This window comes from Nyctereutes procyonoides, unplaced genomic scaffold (genome assembly GCF_905146905.1).
Source record: "Nyctereutes procyonoides isolate TBG_1078 unplaced genomic scaffold, NYPRO_anot_genome, whole genome shotgun sequence".
Lineage (NCBI taxonomy): Eukaryota > Metazoa > Chordata > Mammalia > Carnivora > Canidae > Nyctereutes > Nyctereutes procyonoides.
The window spans coordinates 83,704,469-83,731,775 of record NW_026575125.1 but is presented as its reverse complement, the minus strand read 5'-3'; the positions used below and the strand labels follow the sequence as shown (position 1 = coordinate 83,731,775).

Sequence of the window (27,307 nt, the reverse complement as noted above, 5' to 3'; positions counted from 1 at the left end):
TTTTACCATTAAGTGTTGATGTTAACTATGTTTTTTTAGTTTGTGGCTTTTACTAGTTTGAGAAAGTCCCCTTTTATCTATTCCTAGTGTGTTAAGTGCATTCATCATGAAAGTATTTTGTCAAATACTTTTTCTTCACCTACTGAGATGATCACATGCATTTTATTGATTGCTCTTCATATGTTAAACCAACCTTGCATTTCAGGGATAAATCACAGTTGGTCATTGTGTATAATCCATTTTATATGTTGCTGTTTGGGTTGTTGGCACTTTATTGAGGATTTTTGCATCTGTATCCATTAGGAATATTGGTCTATAGATTTCTTTCCTGTGATGTGTTTGTTGGATTTGGATATGAAGGTAACATTGGCCTCATAAAATGAGTTGCAACTTTGATTAATGTAAAATGCCAAAGTAAAAAATTGCAGACATGATTTGTATATAGTCGTTTGGCAGTTTTCTGCACTAATCACCACCCCCAAGGGGCTAGTTCACAAATGGGCAATTTTGTGTGTGGCTGCCTTTGTTTCCAGTTGATAGCCATCAGTCACGTTTACCACAGGATAGTTATTTTTCTCTTTCTTTTTACTCAATTTTTTTAATTGTTTCTTTTTCCATTGCATTATCCTCTTTTATTTACCCTTGTCTCCACTATATGTCTTCCCAAGGGCTCTAGCTCCCTTCTACTCAGTGCACTGAATACTGTTGTTCTGTGAATCTTTAGGGTTGAAAGGATTGCTGAATCCTGCTTGAGTTAAGCCCTCCAGTTTCCTTTTTTTGAATCACTCTTTCAAAGTCTTCCCACTGCCTAAGTGTCTCTCACCCATTAGCCACATTTCCTGACCATATTCTTTAATTACAGGCCTCTGTATTAGCCCTTTCCTGGTTAATGCTGAAAAGAAGAAATAACCTGTGCTATCCTTGACCCTTTTCTGGTCAGCTGCCCAAACATACATGATAGTGCCAACTGTATTAGCAGCTGTTCCCTCATAATATAAAGGGGCCAGGAGCAGCAGCAAAACATGAAGTAGAATTAAAAACTGTATTTGGTGATATGTTGTGAATACCAAGCTATTAATACCATAGTTTGGAAATACCAATGTGAAAAATATAGCCTTTCTCCTTAGATTTTTCTTTGACACTCTAGAGATTCTGGTAGTGTTGAAAGAACCTTCGGAACACCTTGGATATTTTGTGGATGGATGAATGAAATAGAAGAAAAGTATCCAGTATGCATACTTTTGTTTCTTTTTCCTTGAGAGGCAGTATTGTAGACTGAAAGATCATAGGCTCTGGAGCCAAAGATCTTAGTGGCTATCTAGGCATTGCCACCTATATAGCGGTTATGGGGGTAAAGTCATTTAATGTCTGTGTCTCACCTTCCTTTTCTGTGAAATGGAGAGTAATAATAAGACCTGTTCCCAAAAATCTTCTCCAAAAACAATTTTCACATTTTATCCAGTGGTAGGTTTTTTTACTCTCTTGCTTGTGTATTTTGATGAACAAAATTTAATGATTATAATAATAAAACATAAATCTTTCCCATTAAAAAATACCTGTCCCAGTGTTGTTACAATGAAATAATAAAATATATATTAAAGTACCTAGCACAGCATTTGACTTAAAGTAGATGGTGGCCTTAAAAGATAGTAGAGCAGAATGTGCTAGAGAATAGACTATCAATTGGTGGTATTATTTTGATTCTGCTGTAGGCTCTATACTCTACTATGCACTCTGTATTTTGGAAAGGAAGTTTTAGAGTTAAGAAAGACATGAACCCTACCCAAGGAACAAAACTTCTTACTCTGACTTGCTTGAGAGAGATGAAAGGAATGTGTAGAACAATGGAAGCAGACATTGTTAGTCTGCCAAGGTGATTCTGAGAGTAGGTAAAACAGAATTTTACTCTGAGACTCTGAATGGCCTCCTTTGTTTTCCAGTAGAAGGGGTCACATTCCTGTCTTTAGCTCCTCTTTCCCTGACTTGCCATTTAAGTTATCCTGAAACATCCACACTTAGGATTTTTAGTCCTAATCTGAATTATCCAAGATATAACTTGTATTAAGACAGCAATTTTGGTTGTCTGTTTTGGACTAAAGATAGCCACAAATTCTTTGATGCTCTTCCGATAGCCTGGATCTATCTCTACTGCTTATCCCCTAAATCTGGGCTGGCCTATAACTGCTTTAATCAATAGAGTATGGCATAAGTGACAAAAAGCTCATTCTAGGCCTAGCCTTTAAAGCACTTGTAGTTTCCATATTGGTTCTTGGACGTCTGAGCCATCATATGAAAAATTTGACTACTCTACTGGAGGGACCAAATGGAAAGCCCTGGAGATGTTTGGAAATAAAGAGAGGCCCAGCTAGATCCAAACTTCCAGCCATTCCTTCCAAGGCACCAGACATATAAGTAAAGCAGTCCTGGACCCTCCATTGAAGCCATCTGAATACCACTGAATGACTTTGGTTAAAGCCAATTGCAGTGGGAAATATTGCTCAGCTGGGCCCTGACCAAATTGTGACCAATAGATTCTTGAGATATAATAAAATGGATGTTGTTTTAAGCTACTATGTTCAATACAACAATGATTGTACAACAAACGAACCAGAAAAATGCCAAGTTATATACATATAAATTTAAGATTATTGTTTTTAATCGAAAGTAATTTATGTATGTGATAAAACAGCACATAAATGTATAAAATGTGAAGTCAAAGTCTTTTTCCTAATGCCGATTCCATTCCCAAAAGGAGCCATTGAATTTTTTTTGCATCTCTCCAGAATTTTTAATAAATATAAAAATATGAGTGTATCTTTATTTTGCCCTACCAAGAACATATTATGTATCTATTTAGCTATGTAGCTAACTATACCATTCTGCACCTTGCATTTTTCACTTACCAGTATCTCTTGGAGAGCCATCAATGTTTATAGATCTTCTCTCTACATTTTAGGCATGTCATATTTTCCCATTGTAAGGATAGCCTAAACTCTATGAAGGTAGAGATTTTTTCTGTGAGATCAAGTAACTTGCCTAAGGTTACTCAGCTGATAAATCGGCAGAGCTGGGATTTGAATTCCAGAAGTCTGGTTCCAATAGGAGTTCCTGAAATGATGGAAATGTTCTGTGTCTTATGTTCCACTGTGTTCGCCTTTAGCCAGATATTATTGTTGAACAACTGAAATGTTAGTCTGGTGGGACTAAATGTTGAATTTAATTTAATAGATGTTTAATTTTATTAATTTAATTTATTTAATTTTACTAATTTAAATGTAATAGCTCCAATGTGACCAGTGGCTGCCATATTGGAGAGCAGGGCTTGAGAGTCTGTACTTCTAACTGCTATGCTCCTCTACAGAGAACAAAGAGTCTACTAAAGAGGCTTAGAAGGAAGATCCAGGGGGACATATAAAGAAAAATAAGTGCAGGGTCACAACAGACAAGAGAAAGAGAGTACATCTAAGAAGAGGGTGTAGTCACTTGTGTTTAACACTGATTCAAGTTGCTGAGGATAGAGAAGTAACCATTGGAGTCAGCCAGACAAAAGTAACCTAGAGGGGCAGTTTGGCAGTTATAGATACTGGAGGAATTGTAAGATGAGGAAAATGAAAGCAGCATGTGTAAACAATTCTTTCAAAAAGTTTTGCTATGAGGGAGAGCAGAGAAACTGAGCTGCTGGAGGAGAATGAACATTCTAGCCTTTTCAAAATCCTCTTAGATCCACAAAACTTCTAGGAAATCCTTTCATACTGACGGGCCCATCACCCAAAAAAGCCCCACTGAGGATCAAAGCTAAATACTTCGGGATCCCTGAGTGGCGCAGCGTTTTGGCGCCTGCCTTTGGCCCAGGGCGCGATCCTGGAGACCCGGGATCGAATCCCATATCGGGCTCCCGGTGCATGGAGCCTGCTTTTCCCTCTGCCTGTGTCTCTGCCTCTCTCTCTCTCTCTCTCTCTCTCTCTCTCTGTGACTATCATAAATAAATAAATTTTAAAAAATTAAAAAAAAACAAAAAAAAAACAAAGCTAAATACTTCAATAGGACATAGCTGATTTCAAGCTAGGTTATAAAACTACTGTATTATCAATAGTAGTTAATTCTAAGGTAAGGTCTGTACCTTCTATCAATGGATCACATTTGCAACATGTTCTCATGAATATTATCTAACAGATTTTCAAAAGTGCATGGACAGCAGATAGTAATGTGCCCATTTTATGATGAGGAAACCCTGAGGTAGGAATTGGTAAAGTGATTTGTGTAAGGTCATATAGCAAGTGAAAGGCAAAACTGTGAATGGAGCTTATCTCATAATTCACTGTCTTGTTTGTGACTACAATGATTTTTCCCCTTCTCCATTTTTTTAAAATTTTTTTTATTTATTTATGATAGTCACACACACACACACACACACACACACACACACACACACAGAGAGAGAGAGAGGCAGAAACATAGGCAGAGGGAGAAGCAGGCTCCATGCACCGGGAGCCCGATGTGGGATACGATCCTGGGTCTCCAGGATCGCGCCCTGGGCCAAAGGCAGGCGTTAAACCGCTGCGCCACCCAGGGATCCCTCCCCTTCTCCATTGATTGAGGGTATGTGTTGAGTCATCTATGAATTTCTCCTTAAGATATGCTTTAGCTCTATTGTTTTCAGAAACACATGTCTGAAACATTGTGGAAAGTACCTAGTATTGCATCTTGTCTCCTTCACTTCTGCCTTCAGCCTAAGCCCCCTGTTGATCTTTTAGTATAATCAGGGTACACAAATATAGAAGGCAGCAGCTAAACCTGATGGGATTCTGGAAGAGGTCATAAGTGGAATGGACATGTGTGGGAAGTTTTTAAAGTGCCTCTAGATTTGTCTTGCATTAATAAAGACACCTAAATTGTCTCGCTAACCTTGATCATAGGGGAAAGATATACAAAGGTTTTTGTTTCATATGCTTCAAGATCATATACACTCTACCTAGGGTCACTCTCTGGTCTTTTAGCATATCTACTCCTCTTTGTCTCTCTTCTTGAAAGAAAGGGATTGGGTGGGGCAGGAAATGGAATATATAAGATCAGAGGGGGGTTGGAGAAGACAGAGCTCTCCAGACAAAAACACAGTTGCATAAGGAATTCCCAAACTCAAAAAAAAAAAAAAAAAAGGAATCCCCAAACTCTGGCACTCCAAAAGTTTGCCTATCACCAGCTAGACCCCAAGACCTTGCCATTACTGCCTCGCTGCTTGGACTCACCGACCTTTGTCACACATTTTTCCTTAAGCTCTTTCCAGCTTCTCTCTTAACTCAGGCAAATAGAAAGTGAAACTGCCCCTCAGGGCCATAGTGACTGCCCGGACAAGACCTCCAGCCTGCCCAGACTAGCCAGCCACTTTTAACTTAACCTCTGACTCGCACCTGTACAGATGGATCATGAGTGGCCTTTAGAATGACTGCTGACTACTTTTATTATAATACTAAAATCTCCACCCAAGGAGGAACCTCAGCCTCATTTATATAACATACAATGTATGTATAGGCACCTTTCCTTAAGGTGCATTTGTGACCTTATGCCAGCCTCTACATACAATGACAAGGCTCCCCTATCTAAATGTTCTTCCTCACCCTAAATAAAGAGAACCCATCCACCCTTGCTTGGGAACTCACAGCTTTGGAAAGCTATTCCCTGTGATCTCTTTATATACTGCAAATAAAATTTACTTTGTGCAACAGCTCAAACCTAGTGCAGTTTCTGACTCACCAAGGAGCAAACTCATGTTGGTTCGGTTATATGACCACCTTCCTCCCACTGCCTCTCCTGTTTCTAGGATCTTCCCTCATGTCTCCCAGTCTATCCTCCAGGTCCCCTGCTGTCCCAATCCTTGGTCAGTGCCTGCTAACTAACACCCTGGAAACATACCTTACCTGGCTCTCACCCACCAGAGTCATCAGTTGAGCAGTTTAGGGAATTGACTCCCTTTCTTCTTTTTCTCCATTAAATAAGAAGAAATTAACTTGTATGAAACCATAAGAGACCCCTGAATAGCCAAAACAGATTTAAGAAAGAAGAAAAAAGCTGGAGGCATCATGTTTCCTGATTTCAAAACAGTATGATATTGACATAAAAGCAGATATATACATTAATGGAACAGACTAGAGAGCTCAGAAACAAACCAACACAAATATGTCAATTAATTTATGACAAAGGAACCAAGAATATACAATGGGAAATGGAAATTTTCTTCAATAAATGGTGTTGGGGGCAGCCCCGATGGCCCGGCAGTTTGGCGCCGCCTTCAGCCCGGGATATGATCCTGGAGACCCAAAATCAAGTCCCGTGTTGGGCTCCCTGCGTGGAGCCTGCTTCTCCCTCTGCCTGTGTCTCTGCCTCTCTCTCTCTCTGTGTGTCTGTCATGAATAAATAAATAAAATCTTTAAAAAAATAAAAATAAATAAATGGTGTTGGGAAAGCTGAACAACCACATATAAAAGAATGAAGCTGGACAACTATCTTATACACAAAAATTTACTCAAAATGGATTAAAGACTTAAACATAAGACCTGAAAACAAAAACTCCTAGAAGAAAACATAGGAAGTTAGGAAGTAAGCTCCTTTAATTAGGTCTTGCCAATCACTTTTTGGATTTGACCGGAAAGCACAGACAACACAAGCAAAAATAAACAAGTGGGTCTATGTAAAACCAAAAAAGCTTCTGCACAACAAAGGAAACCATCAACACAATGCAAAGGCAACCTACCAAATGGGAGTCAGTATCTGCAAATCATATATCTTGATAAGGGGTTAATCTCCAAAGTGTATAAAGAACATATACAACTCAATAGCAAACCACCCCCCTCAACCAGACATCCAATTTAGAAAATGAGCAGAGGATCTAAATGGTCATTTTTTCAAAGAAGACATACAGATGGCCAACAAGTACATGAAAAGTACTCAACGCCACTAATCACCAGGGGAATGCAAATCAAAATCACAATGAGATATCACCTCACACTTGTTAGAATGGCTACTATCACGAAGACAGAAAATAACAAGTGTTGGTGAGGATGTGGAAAAAAGAGAACTCTTGTGCATTGTTGGTGGGAGTGTAAATTGGTGCAGCCAATGTGGAAAATAGTGTAGAAATTTGTCAAAAACTTAAAAACTACCATTACCATATAATCCAGGAATTTCATTTCTTGGTATTTATTTGAAGACAATGAAAACACTATCTCAAGAAGATACATTCAATCCTCTGTTCATTGCAGCATTATTTACAATAACCAAGATATAGAAACAAACTATGTATCCATTAATAGATGAATGGATAAAGAAAATGTGGAATATGTATACAATGGAATATTATTCAAGCATAAAAAAGAAGGAAATCTTGACATGTGCAACAACATGGATGGGACTTGAGGGCATTCTGCTCTGTGAAATAAGTCAGATAAAGACAAATACTCTATAACCTATAAAGCCAACCAAACCAACCAGTCATGGATACAGAGAACTGATTGGTTATTGCCAGAGGCAGGGGTGGGGGGTGGGTGAAATGGGTGAAGAAGGTCAAAAGATTCAAATTTCTAATTATAAAATTAGTATGTCTTGGGGATATAATGTACAGCATGGTGACTACAGTTAATAATACTCTATTGTATATTTGAAAGTTGCTAAGAGTAGATTTTAAAAGTTACAAGAAAATATTGTAATTATGTATGGTAGAGGATGTTAACTAGACTTACTGTGATGATTATTTCAAAATATATACAAATATTTAATCATTATGTTGTACACCTGAAATGAATATGTTATATGTCAATTATATCTCAATAAAAAATAAATAAGAAATTAACTCAAATATTTAAAACAGGGGGGATCCCTGGGTGGCGCAGCGGTTTGGCGCCTGCCTTTGGCCCAGGGCGCGATCCTGGAGACCCGGGATCGAATCCCACATCGGGCTCCTGGTGCATGGAGCCTGCTTCTCCCTCTGCCCGTGTCTCTGCCTCTCTCTCTCTCTGTGACTATCATAAATAAATAAATAAATAAATAAATAAATAAATAAATAAATTTTTAATAAATAAAACAGGGGAAAAAACCCAAATATTAATCAGGAAATTGCACTGAAACCTACAATGACAGGGACCTTGCAGATTAATCAGTGGGCTTATTTACAGTTAGTTAGACCCAATAGGGGCAGGTGACTTTTTCAAGGCCCACAGCAAGGGACTTGGGATGAGCTTCCTGATTCTCAGACATGATGTAGGTGCTGCTCAGTGGCAATCCCATTCCTGTTTGATGAATGAATCACTCAGTAAGAAGGGGAAAGTCAGACAAAGGCTTTCAACAACAGCTCTGTTAAGTGCAAACTTTCCCACACCTTAATTTGATTAAGTAAATGAAAGATTTAAGCTGAGAAAGATGTTTTGATGATTGTTAATTAAACTCTGGCCATCAGATAGAGATTTCAACAACTTGATCCCACACAAATAAATTCTAAGTCCAACATTAAATTAATGCATTTCACTCCACCTCTTAGTTTTCCTTCATCAAGTCTCTAATTGGCATCAACAACAGTGGGAGTCAGGGAAGAAACTCAAGGAAAGATTGTCTAGTGGTAGAATGGACTTTAGCACAGCTGCATCTGAGCTCTGTGACCTTGGGCTAGTTTTTCAGCATGCAGGAGTTTATTGCTACCTCCTGAGGTCATTGTAAAGATTAAATGAGATCACAAATGCAAAACACCTAGTACAGTGTTTGGTATACACTTACCAGTCAACAGTCATTGTCTGGTATCACCATCATCATTATAATACCAATTGTTGAGATGGAAACGTTCTCATTACAGCAAGGAGACATTACTTATCCCACGATGGCTTAAAAACACAGGATAATAGTAGAAAGACCTGCATTTAAATCAAGCCCTGCCCCTTAGTGGTTGTGCATTTTGGGGCCTGCTATTTAACCTCACTGTGTCTCCATTACTGGGGATTGATAAAAAGAGTTTTCCCCATAAGGTTATTGAGAAGATTAAGTGAAGTGATACATACGTACAAAGCATTTAGCATAATAGCATGCACTAAATGTAACTTGTGTTAGTAGGTAGTGGGTCCAGGTCTTAAGAGCCTTGTAAGGGAGGATGCCCCAGGCTTGGCTTCTGGGAGGGAGGGAGAGACCCACTCCAGGCCTGCAACAGAGGCTACCCCAAGGCTTTGTGTGTACTCCCTGTGTTTCCTCTCTCAGAGGCCCATTTCCTTTGCTCTCTCATCATTTCCTCTCATTCTTGCCGGTTCAAAGCCCTTTACGGTGACTCGGGGTTTGGACTTTATGGGTTCAGTTTCCAGACATTTCCTGTTACCTTTCCTTTCTATCAGTTTCCTTTTTCGTGGACATTCTGTTTTCTTGTGCTCCCTCGCCAGAGCACAATGAGGTGGCTAAATACATTCTCATGTCCACAGAGGGGCAGCAGAGCATGGTAAAAACAGTCCTGGACTGGGTATCAGGACAGCTGTGTTTTAATTTTTCAAAATATGCGTGGGCATGTCACTTCCTCAACTTGAACCTTGGTTTCCCTGTTTTGAGAGAGAGAGAGAGAGAGAGAGAGAGAGAGAGAGAGAGAGAACATTGACCTATACTGATGAGCAATTGGAAGGCCCAGACACCTTCCTAGGTCCTTGCTGTGACCTACCTTTGTGATGAGACCTTTGATCAAATTTCATATCTATCTATTGTATTCTTAAAAAAAAAACAGATGAATAGGGGCTCCTGGGTGGCTCAGTCAGTTAAGCATCTGCCTTCAGCTCAGGTCAGGATCTCAGGGTCCTGGGATTGAGCCTTCACATGGGGCTCCTTGTTCAGTGGGGAGTTAGCTTCTCCTTCTCCCTCTGCCCCTCCCTGTCTTACTTGTGTGCTCTCTCTCTCTCTCTCTCTCTCTCTCTCTCAAATAAATAAGTAAAATCTTTAAAAAAAAAAAAAAACCAGAAGGGTAAACCAGTCTATGTAAGGCAGCCTTCCTAGAGTTGAGGAGACTTTTAGTATCACTTACCCATGGGAGTGAAGTCCAGGCATTGGCTCAGTGAATTGGGAAAAAGCACTCATTCATCAGGCAGCATCAGCTAGAATGCCCTGAGGAGCCTTTCCTTCTGGAAAACTCGTAGCTCAGGTGTTGCTTAAGGTTTTTCAGTTGTCCTCCCAGCTCACACAAAGAGGTGTTTCCATCTGGAGAAGTTGGGTGAAGCTGGAAAAGGCAGGAGGCAATCAGTTAGTCAGGGAGCAACTTAATTTAACCATATATCCCTGGTGCCTGGCACACGCTTGGGTGCTCTCTAAATGTTGCCCTGAGTGAATGGAACAAATTGCAAGGTGGCTCCATTGCCATTTTCCTGTGTGACCAGAACCAAGTCATTTCACCTTCATATATTTTTGTGCTTTTTATTGAAATATATTTGACCTATAACATTATGTAAATTTAAGGTGTACATGTTAATATGATACATTTCTATATCGCAATACCATTGACATTGTAGTGATAATTAGCACCTCTATCATATGACATAATTATTTTTTGAAGTGGTTGGAATAATTAAGTTCTAGTCTCTTAGCAAGTTTGATGATTATGATACAGTATTATTGTCTATATTCACTATACTGTGCATTAGAGGTCTAGGGCTTATTGATTACTTGTTGCAAGTTTGCTTAAAAGCAACGTCTGTCCTATCGCCCTGACCCTTCCCAGCACCTGGTAACCATCATTTTACTCTCTGTTTTGGACCACTTTGGCTTTTTTAGATTCCTCATATACATTTCACTTCTGTAAACCTAGTTCCCAGTGACTATGATGAATATGATTTTATCTCTTGAGGGATTGTTTTGGCCATGAAATGACAAAGTGCACATAAATGTGCTCTATGAAAACAATGCCCTAGACCTGTAAGGCATAGAAGATGAGAAAACTTACCTACTGTTAGATTCCTCCTCCCTATCATTTTAGCCACTAAACTTCAGTACCAATTTTCTCACTGACCATCTTCTATTAAAAATAGTGAAGAATTCAAGTAATGAGACTCTATACACCCCATGGGATGCTAAGCTATTCTTCATTTTGAACAGAAAAAAAAATGGTGGTGCTTATAAACATTTCTGCCTTTCCTGAAAAGAGCCTGCATGAGAAAAGGGTGCTTACACCTGGCATAGTCATCCCTAAGATGACTTCCAGCTTGATGACTCCAGAGGGTGGCAGCCTCTAAAAGGACCTCAAAGGGCAGGTTCTCTGTTTTACTTGGCCTTGTTTCCCCACGTAGTGCCTTGCAGAGGGTCTAGCAGGCTCCCCTATTGAAACAGTAAATGCAAAATTGTGAACTGGTTGTCTGTCTAACAGACCACCACGAGATGGCGGTAAAGGCAGGTGAATTCATCCTGTTCTCTGTGCTTTCTCCATCCTGCGTCTGGCCCTCAGGTCAAATAGGGTTCATGCTTCATCTCCTTTCTTCCCTTTCTTCTGCTCAAACTTCTATAAACCTCAGTAAGTCTTCTTTGTTCCCTTCACTTTTAGTGAGTGTCTTTCCCGGGCTGCTCTGGAACGACACAGTATCCTAAGCCTTCTCCAAAAAATTAAAAATATATATACATAAACAGAAACCAGTTTTAAATAGGGGTGTTGGTACAGTAGCGCCCATTTCACGGGGCTCTTGTGAGGACAAAATGAAGTGAGGCACCTAAAACTTAGTACAGGGCCTGAACTCAATAAACGTCAACAAGAACTGCCATGATTATTGTTGTTACTCTTACAGGTTAGACTGACCCAGGTTATCTAATAAGTGAAAGAGCTTTCAAAGGCAGGGATCAGAGGGAAAACTGGGAACAGTTCTTGCACATCCCCAGGGCAATTATTTGGCAAAGTTAGAGTTACAGGGGTGGAAATATATGTCTGTCCACTGTGTTCCATGACTTTCTCAAACAATTTTCACCAAGTCCCACTCAGATGAACTGGGAGAAATTGCATACACATGTATCTTTCAAAAGAAAGCCTGTAAGCACTTCATCAAACACACTGTAGGTCCTTTTTTCTGTTTTTAAAGATTTATTCATTTATTTGAGACAGAGAGAAATAATAGAGGGCAGGAGTTTAGGGACAGAGGGTTCTAAGCCGACTCTGCGCCGAGTGCAGAGCCCAATGCAGGCTGGATCTCAGGACCCTGAGATCACGACCTGAACTGAAACCAATGGCTGATCACTTAACCAATTGAACCACCCAGGCACCCCCACACCATAGGTTCTTAATTAAAGTTTGACTTTCATCTAAAAGTTGGATCAGTTTGAACTAATGATAAGGTCTCATTCAGGTGGTTCCCCACTGGACTGTGCTTTGCAATCACAGGGGCCTCTCCCCAGAGAGAATAATTCTATAGATCTGGAGCAGGGCCTAGAAATATGCATGTTAAAGCTGTCTCCAGACATTTGTGGGAACTAGTGGACTAATTGAAAAATGTTTAGCTGAGAGGAAAGGGGACCCAGAAGTATTGCTTATTCTGGGTGCTGTGCTGAGTGCTTTATATGTGTCATATCATTTGACCTTCACAGCTGCTCTGTGGTGTCACTTCCATTGTGCCCATAGGACTGCTAAAACTCAGAAATGTTAAATGACTTGTCCATAGTTTCAGTTTGTAAATAACAGGTCATGGTTGCAAATACCATTCTCTGCCATCCTCATGTTCATGTGCCATATGACTTCCTGGGCACACATGGACCTGGCCCAGTCTCAACTCTCTGGCTAAGTGGCAATCTTTATCATATACTTATCTGTCTGCTCAATGACTTTCTCTATAATGACATTCCTGCCTCTAGCTGGGACCTGATGAATGAATAAAACAAATAAAAGAGGATTAAATGAAATAATGGATAGAATAGGTGCCTTGTAAATTGTAAAATGCTATACACATATCGGGTGGTATTATTTGTGGCATTGATTGTTACCCAGACATATTGGGCCCAAGGAGAGCATTTAGGGCCTATATCTATTGGCCAATGGAATATGGATAGAAATAGCTGATGTTCAAACCTGGTCTTGCAGATATGGGGCTAAGTCAATGGCTAGAATGAGGGTGCACCTGCTCCTGAATCTTGAGGTGTATCGGCTTGCCTGGTCTGGCATTCTAGCATTAATAAGAATTTGAAGATTCTGGCAAAAATATATAAAAGTAGAGAAGTGATGTGGCATGCTGCAGGAGGTAAGGACATGTGTGCCCTTGCTCCTTCCTCTTTTTGGACTCCATCTTTGCAGTAGAGGATGCAGCGGCTGCTGTTCAGTCTTGCTGGAGGACATCAGTCCAGAAGATCAAGTCTTGATCCTGATAGGCATATCCCCTAGAGGATGAGGCTATCCTGGGTCAGTGTGGAGTGGAGGCTCTGATCACCCTGGAAGTAGCAGGCCGCATACTTGGAGGTGAAGTCCATGGTTCCCTGGCCCATGTTGGGAAAGTAAGAAGGCAAACTCCCAAGGTGGCCAAATAGGAGAAACAGAAGAAGACAAGCTGAGCCAAGCGGAGGCTGCAGTGCAACTGGCACTTTGTCAATGTTGTACCCACCTTGGCATGAAAAAGGGCCTCCATGCCAACTCTTAAGTCCATTGTAATCCTGGCTTTCCCCAATAAAGCAACCTAGTCCAGTCAGAAAAAAAAGTATATAACAGTCACTCAGTAAGCATATTATGGACACTTACCATATATAAGATACTGAATGAGACACTGTACATTATTTTAAGAATTGAAACACATAGTCTTCAAGAAGCTTTGAGGAGACATTTTATATATATATAAATATTTATTTTTAATATATCTATACACATTTAATATTTATTAAATATATATTTTATATAATATACATATTTAACATATATTATACATATATATACACACTGCATAGCATTATAGCATTTTAAGAATTGAAAAACAGTCTTCAAGAAGCTTTGAGGAGACATTTTATATATATAAATATATATACATATATATACATATATATACATATATAGACATTTATTAAATACAACTATAATAATTTTAATCCCAAACCATAATGATATCAATCATCAGAAGTATTAAATACTGCTAAAGCACTTGAGAACTCTAGAATCCATTTTCTTTCTCTTATCAATCTTTTTCATCTATTTTATAGAAAAAAACCTCTGACTTTCTCCATATTCCTGAAGATACTACACACCACTTTCTTGATCCATCTCACATTCTGTGGCCAAAGTGATCTTTCAAAAATACAAATCTGGTGTTATTCTTTAGCAATGGTTCCCCATTGCCTACAGGAAAAGGACTTGGGAAGCATGGTCTATAGGGACCTTGGCCATCACTTCCATTAACACTCAAGCTCCTCCCCTTGCCCCATCGCCCTGAAAATACCACATTCTTTCAAACCTTTGCAACTTTGCATGTGTTCTTCCATTGTTAGGAATACCCTTCTCTTCCTCAGTGAGCTAACTTCCTACTTTTTCTTGAAAACTCCTTGCCCCCTTAGAACTGCACTTGATGCCCCTCATCTGTGTCATTGTATTGCTCTATGTCACAGCACTTATCACACTAAGTCTGTTTACTTGCTCCACTTCTGTCTCTGGCTCCCTTTTACTCAATCTAGTTTGTTGATCTTACCTATGTGAGAACAATGTATTTAAAGAGCTTACCACGGTGACTTTATTAATTGAAAAAGTTCAAGTGGATGCAATCAGAAATCTATTGAGCAGATGCTAGAGGAGAGGGGCCAATTTCTAAGAGGCCAAGTATCTTACAGAGTACATGCTGAGTCAAGCAGGTCCAGAACTTGGTTTTTTACTAGTCTCTTTGAGGAAAGTACTTGTCTTAGTCTGTTTGGACTGCTGTAAGAGATGCCAAATACTGAATGATGTATAAACAACAAATATTTTTCTCATAGTTCTGGAGGCTAAGAAGTCCAAGATCAGGGTGCCAGCAGATTTAGTGTCTGGTGGATTCTTTCTTCCTGATTCATATGTGGCAGTTTCTCGCTGTGTCTTCACATGGCAGAAGGGGGAAGGGAGTTCACTGGGGTCTCTTTTATAAGGGCACTAATACTATTTATTAAGGCTTCACCCTCATGACCTAAGTGTCATGAGGTGTCCCAAAGGCTCCACTTCCACATACATTCACACTGGGCATTAGGGTTTAACACATGAGTTTTGGGGAGGTGCAAACATTCAGTCTATAGCAATTTCCAAATCTCTTCTGAAATGCTGCTGCAAGTGTAGTTTGATGAGCTGTAAAAAGAACAACATAGAGTGACATGAAGGTTTATTCAGGGGCGGGTGGGGGACAATCTCAAAAGACCCAGAAGCACAATTTAAGTTGACCTGAGACATGCTTCCTTGCCTTTATCCCCCATTGGAGAGAAAAGATGATTGGAGTAACTAAACCTCAGGATAGCTATGCAAGAAGTAACATAAATAGGAAAGACTGGTTGACAACATACAAGGATGAGTCAGAAGCAAATGCTTACTAATGCTGGGGAAGGTTTCAATAGCAGGGTTCAATTTTTTTGGCAAAGTGTAAGAGAAAACAATCAAACATATCAGGGCATCTCTGTCACCATGAGGATTTGGCTCTTTATTGAGTGCTACCCTGACTTTCTAGCAAGTAGCTAGAAACGGTGGCTACTAACAAAAACATGGTTACCTGAATTACTGAAGTTTTTCAAAGGATTTTTTTTGTTTTGCCTTTTTCTCTGGCAAGGGAGCCTAACAGGCTTCTGGAATCTTCAGTGGGTTCTGGGCCTCCAGTCTGGTCTTCTGTTGATACTCATGCTTAGCCTGGAGAGTGAGAAGAGAGCTATCCTCATGATTTTGGCTATCTTTTCACTGGGGGCTACAGTGGGGTGGGGGTGGGGAAAGGGTGTTTGGCAATTGTCCTTGAATTCGTTGGCTTTGCTTTATTTTTTACAATTATTCATCCATCCTGAACCTAGCAGAGAAAGTTCTCTCTTCATTTAGCTTGGCTGCATTGAAAATATTTTTATGCTGCTACCTATGGAGACCCTATAGTTAGCAGTATCTCTCTGAACAGATGGGACCACCAGCTTCTTCCAAACCCTTGCTGCCTGCTTAATACAAAATGCAAGTCCCCATGGCAAAAATATGTTGAATAAGCAAATAGCAACCCTATCCTTCCCCTCCCCCCACCATACACACCAAACAGCAATTTGGGAGGTGGGTTGCAGCCCTGGTTTCATAAGCTCAGATGGTGCTACAGTGATGAGAGAAGCAGCTGATTTTCCTGAGCTGGGTCTGCTCTGGAAAAAAACTAACTTCTTTATTAAGAAGAGGTCTGTTGAAGAGCTCAACCTCTCCATTCTGTCCCTAGGTACCAGATTCTCTAGTGTTCTAATCCTATACTAAGGTTTTCTAAGCAAATTCTCCCTGTCTTTCTTTTCTTCTTCTTCCACTTACTCCATTGACTCTCCCTTAGATTCTTTCTTCTGTAGATCTCTCTCTAGTTCTTCTTCTTTCCCTCCATAGAATTCCAAAGGAATCTTAGGTATCTCTCTGTAGCTGAGGTGACTGCTCTCAGGGCCAGTGCAGGCAGCCTGGTTTGAAATGATGAAGGCTGTGAAGGCCCCTCAGGTGGCTCCTAGACAGACATCTCTGCATATCTGTTCCATCTACTCTGGAAGGTGAAGTTGAGGGCAATATTCTGGTTCCGACTGCAGATCCTCCTCCATCCTTGGGGTCACTTCTTCCTTTATTTTGCCTCTGAGGCTAGAGCAATGTCTCTCAAGTGCCCTGATTATTGGAGTATATAAGATGATAAAACAATATTAGTATTGTTCTTTTTGCATTCTACCTGAACTACCTCCCCAAATCCTGACGACATGGGTTCCTAGAATTTGGATGTCATCTTTGTATAGGAATGTAGTCTACAGTCCACACCCCAAAGCTGTTTACATTGTTAAACAGCTTTATCCTTCTTGCCCTACCCCAAAGCTCCAAGCTACTTCACAGTCCTCATCCCCTCCACCAGCCTCTTTCTTACTACATATCCAGGGCTCCTGACCTCTGATCCTGGGTCACAGCATGCCTTTTCCTAGAGTATTAGCTCCTAGAATTAGACTTTTGGCAACACTTTCATCAAATCAAAACTTCATATTATCTGAATATTCCATTTCATCTAGGCTAGTCAGTGTTGGAAGTGTTAGTGGTCATTATGTACTTGCTACATCCTTGCTTCTCTGTCTCTTCCTCCAAACTTTCAGGGGCCTAGGCTTCTATCAGATGATTTTCTAAAAAGGAATACTTGAAAAACCCAAAAGACAGACTTACTTCATTTTTTATTTTATTTTATTTTTTTACTTCATTTTTTTTAATGAGGACTTTAATAAAGCAATTTCAGATTCATAGCACACTTGAGGGGAAGGTGCAGAGATTTCCCGTATGCCCCCTGCCCCTACACATGCATAGCCTCTCCCTTTATCAACATCCTCCACCAGAGTGGTATACTTTTCACAACTGATCAGCATACATTGACACACCATTCACCCAAAGACCATAACTTTATGGTTTACTCTTGGTGTTGTACATTCTATACATTTGCACAAATATATATTGACATGTATCCACCATTATACTATCATACAGAGTATTTTCACTCCCCTATCAACTGTCCATGCCCTGCCTTTTCATCTTTCCCCAGACCTACCAACTCATGGCAACCATTGATCCTTTTACCATCTCCATAGTTTTTTCCTTTTTCAGATGTTATATAGTTTGAATCCTATAGTATGTAGCTTTTTCAGTTTGGCTTTTCACTTAATGATATATATTTAAGTTTCCTCCACGTTTTTGATGGCTTGATAGCTCACTTCTTTTTTTATTTTAAAGATTTTATTTTTTTTATTCATGAGAGACACACAGAGAGAGGCAGAGACATAGGCAGAGGGAGAAGCAGGCTCCCTGTGGGGAGCCCAGTGTGGGACTCAATCCTAGGACCCTGGGATCAAGCCCTGAGCAGAAGGCAGATGCTCAACCACTGAGCTGCCTAGACATCTCGATAGCTCACTTCTTTTTAGTGTTCAATAATATTCCATTGTCTGGATGTACCAATGTAAATTTATCCATTCACCGATTGAAGGATATCCTGGTTGCCTCTGAGTTTTGGCAATTATGAATAAAATTGCTATAAGCATTCTAGTGCAGGTTTTTGTGCGGACATAAGTTTTCAACTGCTTTGGATATATACTAAAGAACATGATTTCTAGATCATATGGTATAAGTATCTTTAGTTTTATAAGAATTTGTCAAACTGTCTTCCAAAGTGGTTTACTCTCCTATGCCTTTTCCCTCTTTCTCCAAGCAGGACTCCTTTCTTTAGATTAGTTCTCCAGCTTGTTGGGTTTTAAGCTGGCACTCTGAGCATGGCCTCTGCAAAGAGAGCCTCTCTATTAGACTCTTTCCTACTCTGATTCCCAATTCTAATACCCATGCCAATAGTAGACCCCACCAAAAGCATCAGCCAGTGGCTAACTCCTCCCAGTAGTTCATAATGATCGATTTACAGTTGGCCAGACACCATGTTCCTAAGGACATAGGACTGGGGCTCTATGGAGAGGGGGGCCAGTTTCAGTAGCAGCCAGTGACAATTTGTTCTCTAAACAGCAGAGATGTAATAATATAACTTAATGCTGAATCAAAGAAAATAAAGTCAAACTCCAAACCAATTTGATTTGCAACTTGGAATAAAAGCAACGTGTCTTGATTTAAATGTCAGGCCCACTGCTGAGTGATGATTTAATAACTTTTATGAGGGATCTTGTCACAGCAAATTCAACACTGGAATAGAATGACTCACAGATAGAGTGTTGGAAATTATACAGAAGAGCAAAAAAGGAACAAGCTTCTCTCAGGGATCCTCTAGAAACTTTGCATAAAGCCAATTTGCAGTTAGGACCTCTTTTCTCTCCCTATCCTACCACCCAATCTTTCTCTTCACAGATACCTATGTATGTATGTAGAGACAATCCCCAGCTGTGGTGTCAGCTCACTGTATTATATTTTCTGAGGACATGAAGAGCAATTCTAGCATGGAGGCTTAGAATTGGTAGAGTCAATCTGAAAGTTGAGGCAGCAGTGAGCCTGGCTATTTCTGAAAAGGACCTCAGGAACTCATCTAGTTTTTATTGCTCTGTCTTTAGGCAGGCACTTAACTACTTTCTCCAATTTTAAGAGTGAGAGAGCTGAAATCCTTGGGGTTAAGAGATTTCTTCAGACTCCTGTCTCCTGACTCCCAGGGAATCAGTGCTTCCTCCTGAATACCTTGTGAGATCTCTCTCCTTAACTTCCCCAGCTTCCCTGGGCTAGCATACTAGAATTCTCAAAGCTAACCATGCTCCAGTTCCAGTCAGCTTCCCAGGTCAGTAGGAAACCATGCACAGCTGTTTTTAAGGAAGAAGATTCCATTCTGCTGGCCTAATTTTCAGTCATCAAGATTCATTTTGGAGGTAATTCAAAGTGTAAATATTTGATGTTTACCTAGATGAGGGTTGCTTGACCTCAAAAATACTGACATTTTTTGCTAGATCATTTTTTGTTGTGGGAGGCTATTTTATGTATTGTTGGATGTGTACCAGCAACTCTGTCCTCTGGTTCAGTGGTCTCTTCCTAGAGTATACAACTGCCTCCAATCCCTTTTATACAGAGATTGTAGGTTAATCTTCCCAAATTATACTTCTAACTCAGTCATTCTTAATGGAAAGCAATTCACTCCACCCCTGCTTCCAGGAATACTTGACAATGTTTGTTGATATTTTTGGTTTCCATAACTCAGAGGGGAGGGATAAGGGGCAGGCATCTAGTAGGTAGAGGCCAGGGTGCTACAATACACACGACAACCCTCCCCACCCCACCACACCTCACCTCACTCCCATACAACAAAGGTTTTTTGGGGGGCCAAAATATCTATAGTGCCAAGGTTGAGAAACCTTGTTTTATCATGTCATCCTCTGATCAGAAAATTTCCATGATTCCCCATTGCTCATGAGAAAGATGCCAGATTTCATGGCTCCTCCTGGTCTAGAGTCAGCTTATTATTTGCCAACTATAGCTCCTTTTCTGAAGCAACTCTGAATGGAGTACTGTTTCTGAAACATGTGGTCAACTTTCTCACTTATATAACTTTGCTCACACCAACCACTCCCACTGCCTAGAATGCCCACTTCCCACTGCTAAAGTCAAGTTGAAATGCTATCTTCCCTGCAAAACCATTATCTGAGCCTGAATTCTCCCAGACACAAATAATTCTTCTTTTCTTAGATGTTCCTATAGTATTTCCATCATATGTCTCTTAAAGCATTTATTATGTTCATAGCAAAATGGAAATTTTAGGTTGGAAGGGGCTTTTAAAAATCTGTCTGGCAGAATTCGCTTCACTTAAAGCAAAGGAAATTGAGACACAGAAAGCTGAAGTGATTAGTTGAAGGCATACTTTCCCATAAATCTTAGACCACAGTAACTTGTATCCTTGGCTCCACTCTCCTGGCGTGGTTAAAATAGATGACCATGGACTTTCAGTGCTGGCATTCACATCTGAACTCTGACACTTATAAGTTGACAGAGTAACTTGTCTCTCTGAGACTCTGTCTTCTCATCTGTTAATGATAATAATTGTGGCTGTCATGAGAATCAAATAGGATGGTGTATCCAAAGTGTCTGGCACATAATATGTTCTTAACAAATGTTCGTTAGATGAATAATCAATGGTGCTTCAGAGAGTAGGATTTAGGAATTGGTGATGGTCCATGGACTTCAGTAAAGAGTGATTGGAGGTGAAGGGTGATAGTTCATTGTCACTGCTCCTTTTTTGCACCCTTCCATAGAAAACACAAATTCCTTTATAGGCCATTGGACAAATGTCCAAGCTTTCTGTGAAGTAAGTGAATATTGACAGCAGCTCTCAACTTGAATATATAGTTCTTGAAAGGTTTGCTTTTTCCCCCTCCTTTTGCAATGCTACTGATATAACCTCTCTATTTCCTCAGGCAGATAACAGGTAGGGTTGTTGGGAGAAGGTTGGATAGAAGATCTACTTACTCTATTTCTCCTGGGCAACCTACATGGAGCATCTTAGAGTTGAGGTGCTGTTCAGTGGCCTAACAGGAGTCTCTGTGAAAGGCAAGTCTGAGTGCATTTGTTGTGGCAAGGGGAGCACTTTGGTGCTGGCTCTGACCTGACTGTTAAAAGGTTAATCAAGTCCTGTTAGCTAGCTCTTCACTCTGGAGCTGCCCACTCTGTCAGCTTTCTTCCTGCCTAGGGCTTTGGGGGAATCACATGCTATGCATTTATTCCTTTCATTTACAGAAACAACTATTTTCCTGAACCCAGGGTGCATGTATCTAATAAAAATATCCCTGCTACTCTAATGGAGGGATGACCTGACAAGCAACTCAAGAAAGAATGAGACTTCTGATGCCTTGTCTAGACTACATTGGGAGCATGCCAGAGAAGAGGAAGTTGGGTCCACCCCAGAGCTGGCTCCTGTCTACTCTACCATGTAAGCACAGGAGATTTTGGTTAGAGGGATTATGAGAGAAGCTCAGGTGAACCTATTACAAATTAGTTTAGATTCCTCCTCTTTAGGGCTTACAGGTCAAGGGTCCTGGAAGAGAAAAATGGCTTTCAGGGGATGAGGAAACCAGTAGAGGGCAGAGTACCAGATTGATAGTAGAGACTTTGGTCTGGATCCCTGCTTCTACCTCCCTGCTTCTGAGAGAGTTCCCAGGGCTGTCAACTAAGCCTCACATTCCTGTCTGTGAAATGGGCACAATAAAACCTGCAGCCTTCCCTAAGGATGGCTGAAGTTGAAGGTTTGCCCATCTCTAGAATTTTCACCTTGTGAAACCCAAAGCATTGTGTAAAACCTCCTACTTTTAGTGAGTATGTGTGTATTCTAAGGGGAGGTGTGACAAGGTAGGGGGAAGGTACAAATTTATTGGCTACTTCCTCAATATGATATTCTTCAGTGGACTCTTCTCAGAGTCCCAGCTTTATTGTTCATGTTGAGGCCACTTTGTAGATAGTTGAATTATTTTTTCTAAGAAGGGTTCTCTTTCAAATTCACTCCATCTGTCTAAGTATTGCATTGTTTCCATATCTACCATAGTCTGGCTCTCACTAGTATTTTTTGTACAGGGCCATCGGACTTCAAGAAGTTATATGACTGCCACCATCTATTGGTAGAGTACTATCTCTGCTAAAGAACTAAAATTGTCACATTGGCCATGGCAAGGGATAAGGGATTCACTCATTCATTCAAGTATAGAAGGAAGTATACACAATGCTAATGAAGACCTCTGATGAAGGAATTTGACTTAGGGAAGTCAGGGAAAACTTTGCTAAGGATTTATGATTGGGCTGAGCTTTGACGAATGACTGAACATTGACTAGGCAGAGAGTGGTGGGAAGTATTTGTTTTTATGTGCACATGCAGTAAGCATTTTAGGCAATGGAATATGCATAGGCCTTATGGTAGTAAGGACTGTAGCACATTCCAGGAACAAATAGAATAGTACTATAGCTGGTTTTATAACTTTAATAAAAAATTTAAGCCATAGGTTTGGATGTTGAGGATTAAAAATTCAAGTGTACCCATCTTTGGAGTATTGTTAGGCTAAAATATACATAATGATCACCCACTGTTAACAGAGCATGGGAGGCATTATCAAGAAAGAGACAAATACATCTGCACTGTTGAGCCAACAATCTGGAAGGGGGTAAAAGGCAGATGAAAAATATATGATATGTAAATTTTCCTCTTAATTTGTCAAACAGTACACCCACGTAAGGGATGCATGAACAAACTCTTGGAGGGCTACCTGGTTGAGGTGACTTGAGCCCACTGGCGTCAATGTGGGAAAGCTTCCTGAAAGTACTGGATAGTGTTCTGAGAAAGATATGAATTGGTGAATAAGAGGAAAGAAGCTGTTTCTGGCAGGAGAGAGAGTATGAATAAGAATTTGGTGGTGGTAGGAACACTATTTCCGAGATAAGAAATTGAGGGTAAATTAGGCTGGCCTGAAAGGAGGAACAAAGGAGTCTAACTTGGGGCCATCTTATACTCTTTATATGACATGCCAACTAGTCAATTAAAGGAAGGAAAATTAAGGTTCACTGAACATCATGTGAACAGAAACAATTGGTTATTAGGAAGTAAATTGTCAACATCAGTCTTGACATCTCCAACTGACTGTAGTCAGGAGTAGCTTTCTGCAAGACTGTGAGGTAGGTGAAGGTCACTGCCTACCTCTTTTCTTGGGGCCCCTCTGCAATTTTCCATTACTGGCATCTACTCCAATTTCTGGAGTCTTGTTTGCTTAAGCACTTGATTTTAACAATTCATTGTTACTCTGTTCCCTTATAAATTAATGGCTCTCCTTCTTTCTTTGGGCATTGACATTTTTGGATGGAATATTCTCTGAGAAAACACAAATATTTCAAAGGACAGAATCTACCTCTGATAGAAAGGCAGGTGGTAGAGTGGATATTTTTGAGCAGGTGACTCACTTGCTCAAAATGAAACTACCACCTTACAAGCTCTGCCTTGATTCCAATGCGTATTTTTTCCCTGGAGATGCTGAAAGGGATAGGTTAAGATAAAGGCATGTAACAAGGGGCAAGGGATTTTTATTTTTGTGCCTGTCAAATCTCCTGATGATGCACAAAAAATGGTTCTTTGGAAATAGACCCTGTACTGCAGTACATCTGTGTGGTGAAAAATGTAGAGCTTTAGAGTAGAGATTTGCCAGGGTTTATATCCTGACTCTACTGCTGTGTGATCTTTCACAATTGCCTTAACCTGTGCCTCAGGTTACCTCATCCTACATAAAACAGAGATAATAAAGAGTGCCTATTTCATATAGTTACTGTAATGATCAATGGGATGTATGTCTAAGGAGTTTTGCATAGTTCTTGACACTTGATCAAGTTGTTCTTATCAACTTCATTAGCAGTACCACCACCACTACCACCCACACCACCCTCAGGTTCCTACTGTAACAAAATGACATTTTATAACTTCTTACTAAAGCAAATACCAGCCATTAGCAAAAAAGGAAAAGAAGAAACAAGAAGCCCAGTTGCACTCAGTTTCATAGTTTCACATTAACCCTAACACCCCAAGGAGAATGTCTGAGAAGACAACCCAACCCTCATGTCTCTGTCCCTATTTCTACAGGTACCTGTCGGCTTGGCTGGGCCTATTACTGTGCTGGAGGTGGAGCAGCTGCAGCCATGTTGATCTGTACCTGGCTCTCTTGCTTTGCTGGAAGAAACCCCAAGCCTGTCATGTTGGCAGAGAGTATCATGAGGAACACCAATTCTTATGCCATGGAGCTTGACCACTGCCTCAAACCTTGAGTTTTGGCAGAAGATTGGAGAGGGTGGGAAAGAGAAAGGAAGAGAGCCTTGAAAAGAGGCCAGTAATGTGGCCTCCTGTTTGCATGCTTTTTAACTCACCATTCATTTCCACCTTCCCATAAGCCAGTAGGTCAGTGGCTATTTACAAAATTCATCAAGAACAATGATTCTCTTAAATGTTTACCTAGCTGGTGAGTACCCACTAGCCCTCAAGTCCCAGAGTGCTCCTCTATGCAAAATAAGGAGAAGATCCTCACCTGAAAGGTAACTTCACAATCAGGCAGATCTTCAGAGTTCTACAGCTCCTGTCTATCACTTAAAGGCTGTGTAGGAACACATGTGCAGGGAAGGACCAGGAGATGAACAGGGCTGGTTCCTACACTCCATGTATATGGCCCTCCCCCTGGTATTTATTGCCATATCCAAACGTCTATGGAATGCCACTGTTCAAATTTTTGCAACCTTCTCAGGACTATACCTTAACTTCCTATTTTCTCTTGCTTCTTTTCCTTTCCAGTTGTGGGGAAGCCTATGGAGAAGGTGACTCACAATGGGGAAAACACTAATCAAGGATAGTTGCATAGAATCTAAAACCCCTTCCTCATTATGCTTAGAATATTCATAAGAGTTCATTTTGTGTTCTGGCTGGGTGACTGGCATCAAAATAGTGGCAAGTATTCCCTAATCCCTTATAGATACAGAAATGGCGTTCATCCAGTGTTCTGAGCAGAGATTAGCATTTGTTGTACACTCAATAAACATGAATTCACAATGATGATGACAAAGATGTTTCTGCTGGTACCTTATTAAAATTTCTATTAGGGTTCATTTTTATTGACTAGGAAATTCACAGTAGCCTTTTGTCCCTATAGTCATTCCTTGCATGATATAAGTTTCTCTTTCTGTTTCTAAGATTGCTCATCAAATGCCTTTCCCTCCATCATACCAGGAGTGAATTAGACATGAAGGAGCACAGCTCTGATTTCAACTAGGGCTGATATATTTTTAGGGCTGGCCTCCATCCCATCGGTGCTCAAAGCTGACAGACAATGTAGAAGAACTTGGTGTCTCCCAGGGACAGAATTTGTCTCCCCCTCCCCAATTAATTCAGGCCAGCTCTATTGTTCTATAACTATAGCTTTAGGGATTAGGGAGAGCCTGTGACTCAAAAGGCCAGCTCATCTGTTTCTATTCTTAATCACTCCAAAGTGGTTTAGGTACAGCCCTACCTGGAAGGGGAGAACTAGCAAAAATTGGTCTTATTAGTTACATGCCATTTCAAGGGTCAGGGTCCTGATATTGACCTTATGTAGGTAAGTGAATTCAAGTATATACTTCATTCATGAGCTCATTCATTCATCTAGTCACTCATTCAGGACACATCTCTTGAGTATCCTACTGTATGCCATACTTTGTGCTAAGTGCTATGGATAAAAGGAAGAAACAGTTTCTCACCCTAAAAGAGATAGTGGTGGGCATCGACAGACATGTAGATAAATGATTGCCAGTGTGTTGCATGGAGTCTAAGTGCTAGTAAGTGAAGTAGAGGGGGCTAAAGGATCATGTAGAGAGGCTATTAAATCAACTTGAGGCGAGGGGGTTCATGAGAAAACTTCATAGGAAGGATGATGCCTAAGATAAGTCTGAGAGCTGAGTAGGGGCAGTTAGTCAGCAAAAGCAAGAGAGTACTAGACAAAGGAGCAGGAAAACCAGGAGCATGGAGACATGAAAGAATATGGAACCATTATGAAAGCAATGAATAAGGTTGTACAAAGTGAGTTGGCCAAAAATGAAGCTGAAAAGGGAGATACTGCTCAGATTCCATGAGGCTTTCTACCCCAGGACAGGGAGTTTGGATTTTATCCTAAAGGAGCACCATTGGAAGGGAAGTGACATGAACATATTTATGTTTTCTCAAAGATCAGTTTGACAAAAGTAAAGAGAATGAAAGAGAATAGGGAGAAACTAGAGATGTTTTGGTAATCCAGGTGTAAAAGGAACCAGTCCTGATTAAGGTGGTAACTGTGGGGCTTGAGCAAATGGATGAATGTGAAAAAAGATATTTAGGAATTAGGTCCCACAGCACTTAGTCTAATGGATACATGTATGTCAGGGCAAGTGAAAGTTTGCGGATGACCACTTTGGGATATGGTGGTTCCTATCACCAAGGGGGAAATACTGGAGGAATAACTGATGATTGAATTGGTGTCAAGAATTATCTTCCTTGTGGAACTGGATTAAGTATTTAAGGTAAGGGAGTTGCACATGCCTCATTGGAAAGGAAGCAGTGTAATTTGGTTTGCAATTATAAGAAAGATGACTAAGAATATAACTAAGAACAGGTAAAACAAAATGGAATCAGCTCAACCTCATTTTTATTAGGTAGACAAAATAATGCAACTTGAACTTAGGAAACTCCATGATATGGAGAATATGTCAAGCATTTGAGAAAAGGCAGACCACTTTCCTTAGAAAAGACAGATCAGGTGATCTCTCTTCTCAGGATAGGGAACCTTCTGGAATTCTGTGGGATGGAATTTGTGGAAGTGGTATATATCTTTAAGCCAGGGTCTTGGCAGAAAATAGATGGCATACTCAGTAAGGTCTACTCAGCCAAGATGAGCTTAATGCAGGGGGGACCATTTATTTTATTTTATTTTTAAAAAAGATTTTATTTATTTATTCATGAGAGACACAGAGAGAGAGGCAGGCATAGACATAGGCAGAGGGAGAAGCAGGCTTCATACAGGGAGCCAGATATGGGACTCGATCCCGGGACCATGGGATCACACCCTGAGCTGAAGGCAGATGCTCAACTGCTGAGCCACCCAGCCGTCCTGATGGGGGACCATTTATGGTGGAGTGTGTAAGATTAAAGGACCTGCTGGTGCTAGTGAGACATAGAGATAC

The 27,307-nt window shown here is 40.4% G+C and overlaps 1 protein-coding gene across 1 annotated transcript in view; it reads left to right on the top strand.

Annotated features, from left to right (window-relative positions):
- Positions 1 to 25,142, top strand: part of LHFPL1 (LHFPL tetraspan subfamily member 1) — a 50,083-nt gene extending 24,941 nt beyond the window's left edge. The window contains exon 4 of the mRNA XM_055338248.1: positions 24,216 to 25,142. Coding sequence (XP_055194223.1) covers positions 24,216 to 24,397 — 182 coding nt within the window. The 3' untranslated portion in view covers positions 24,398 to 25,142. The remainder of the gene's footprint in view (positions 1 to 24,215) is intronic.
- The last annotated feature ends 2,165 nt before the right edge of the window (positions 25,143 to 27,307 follow it).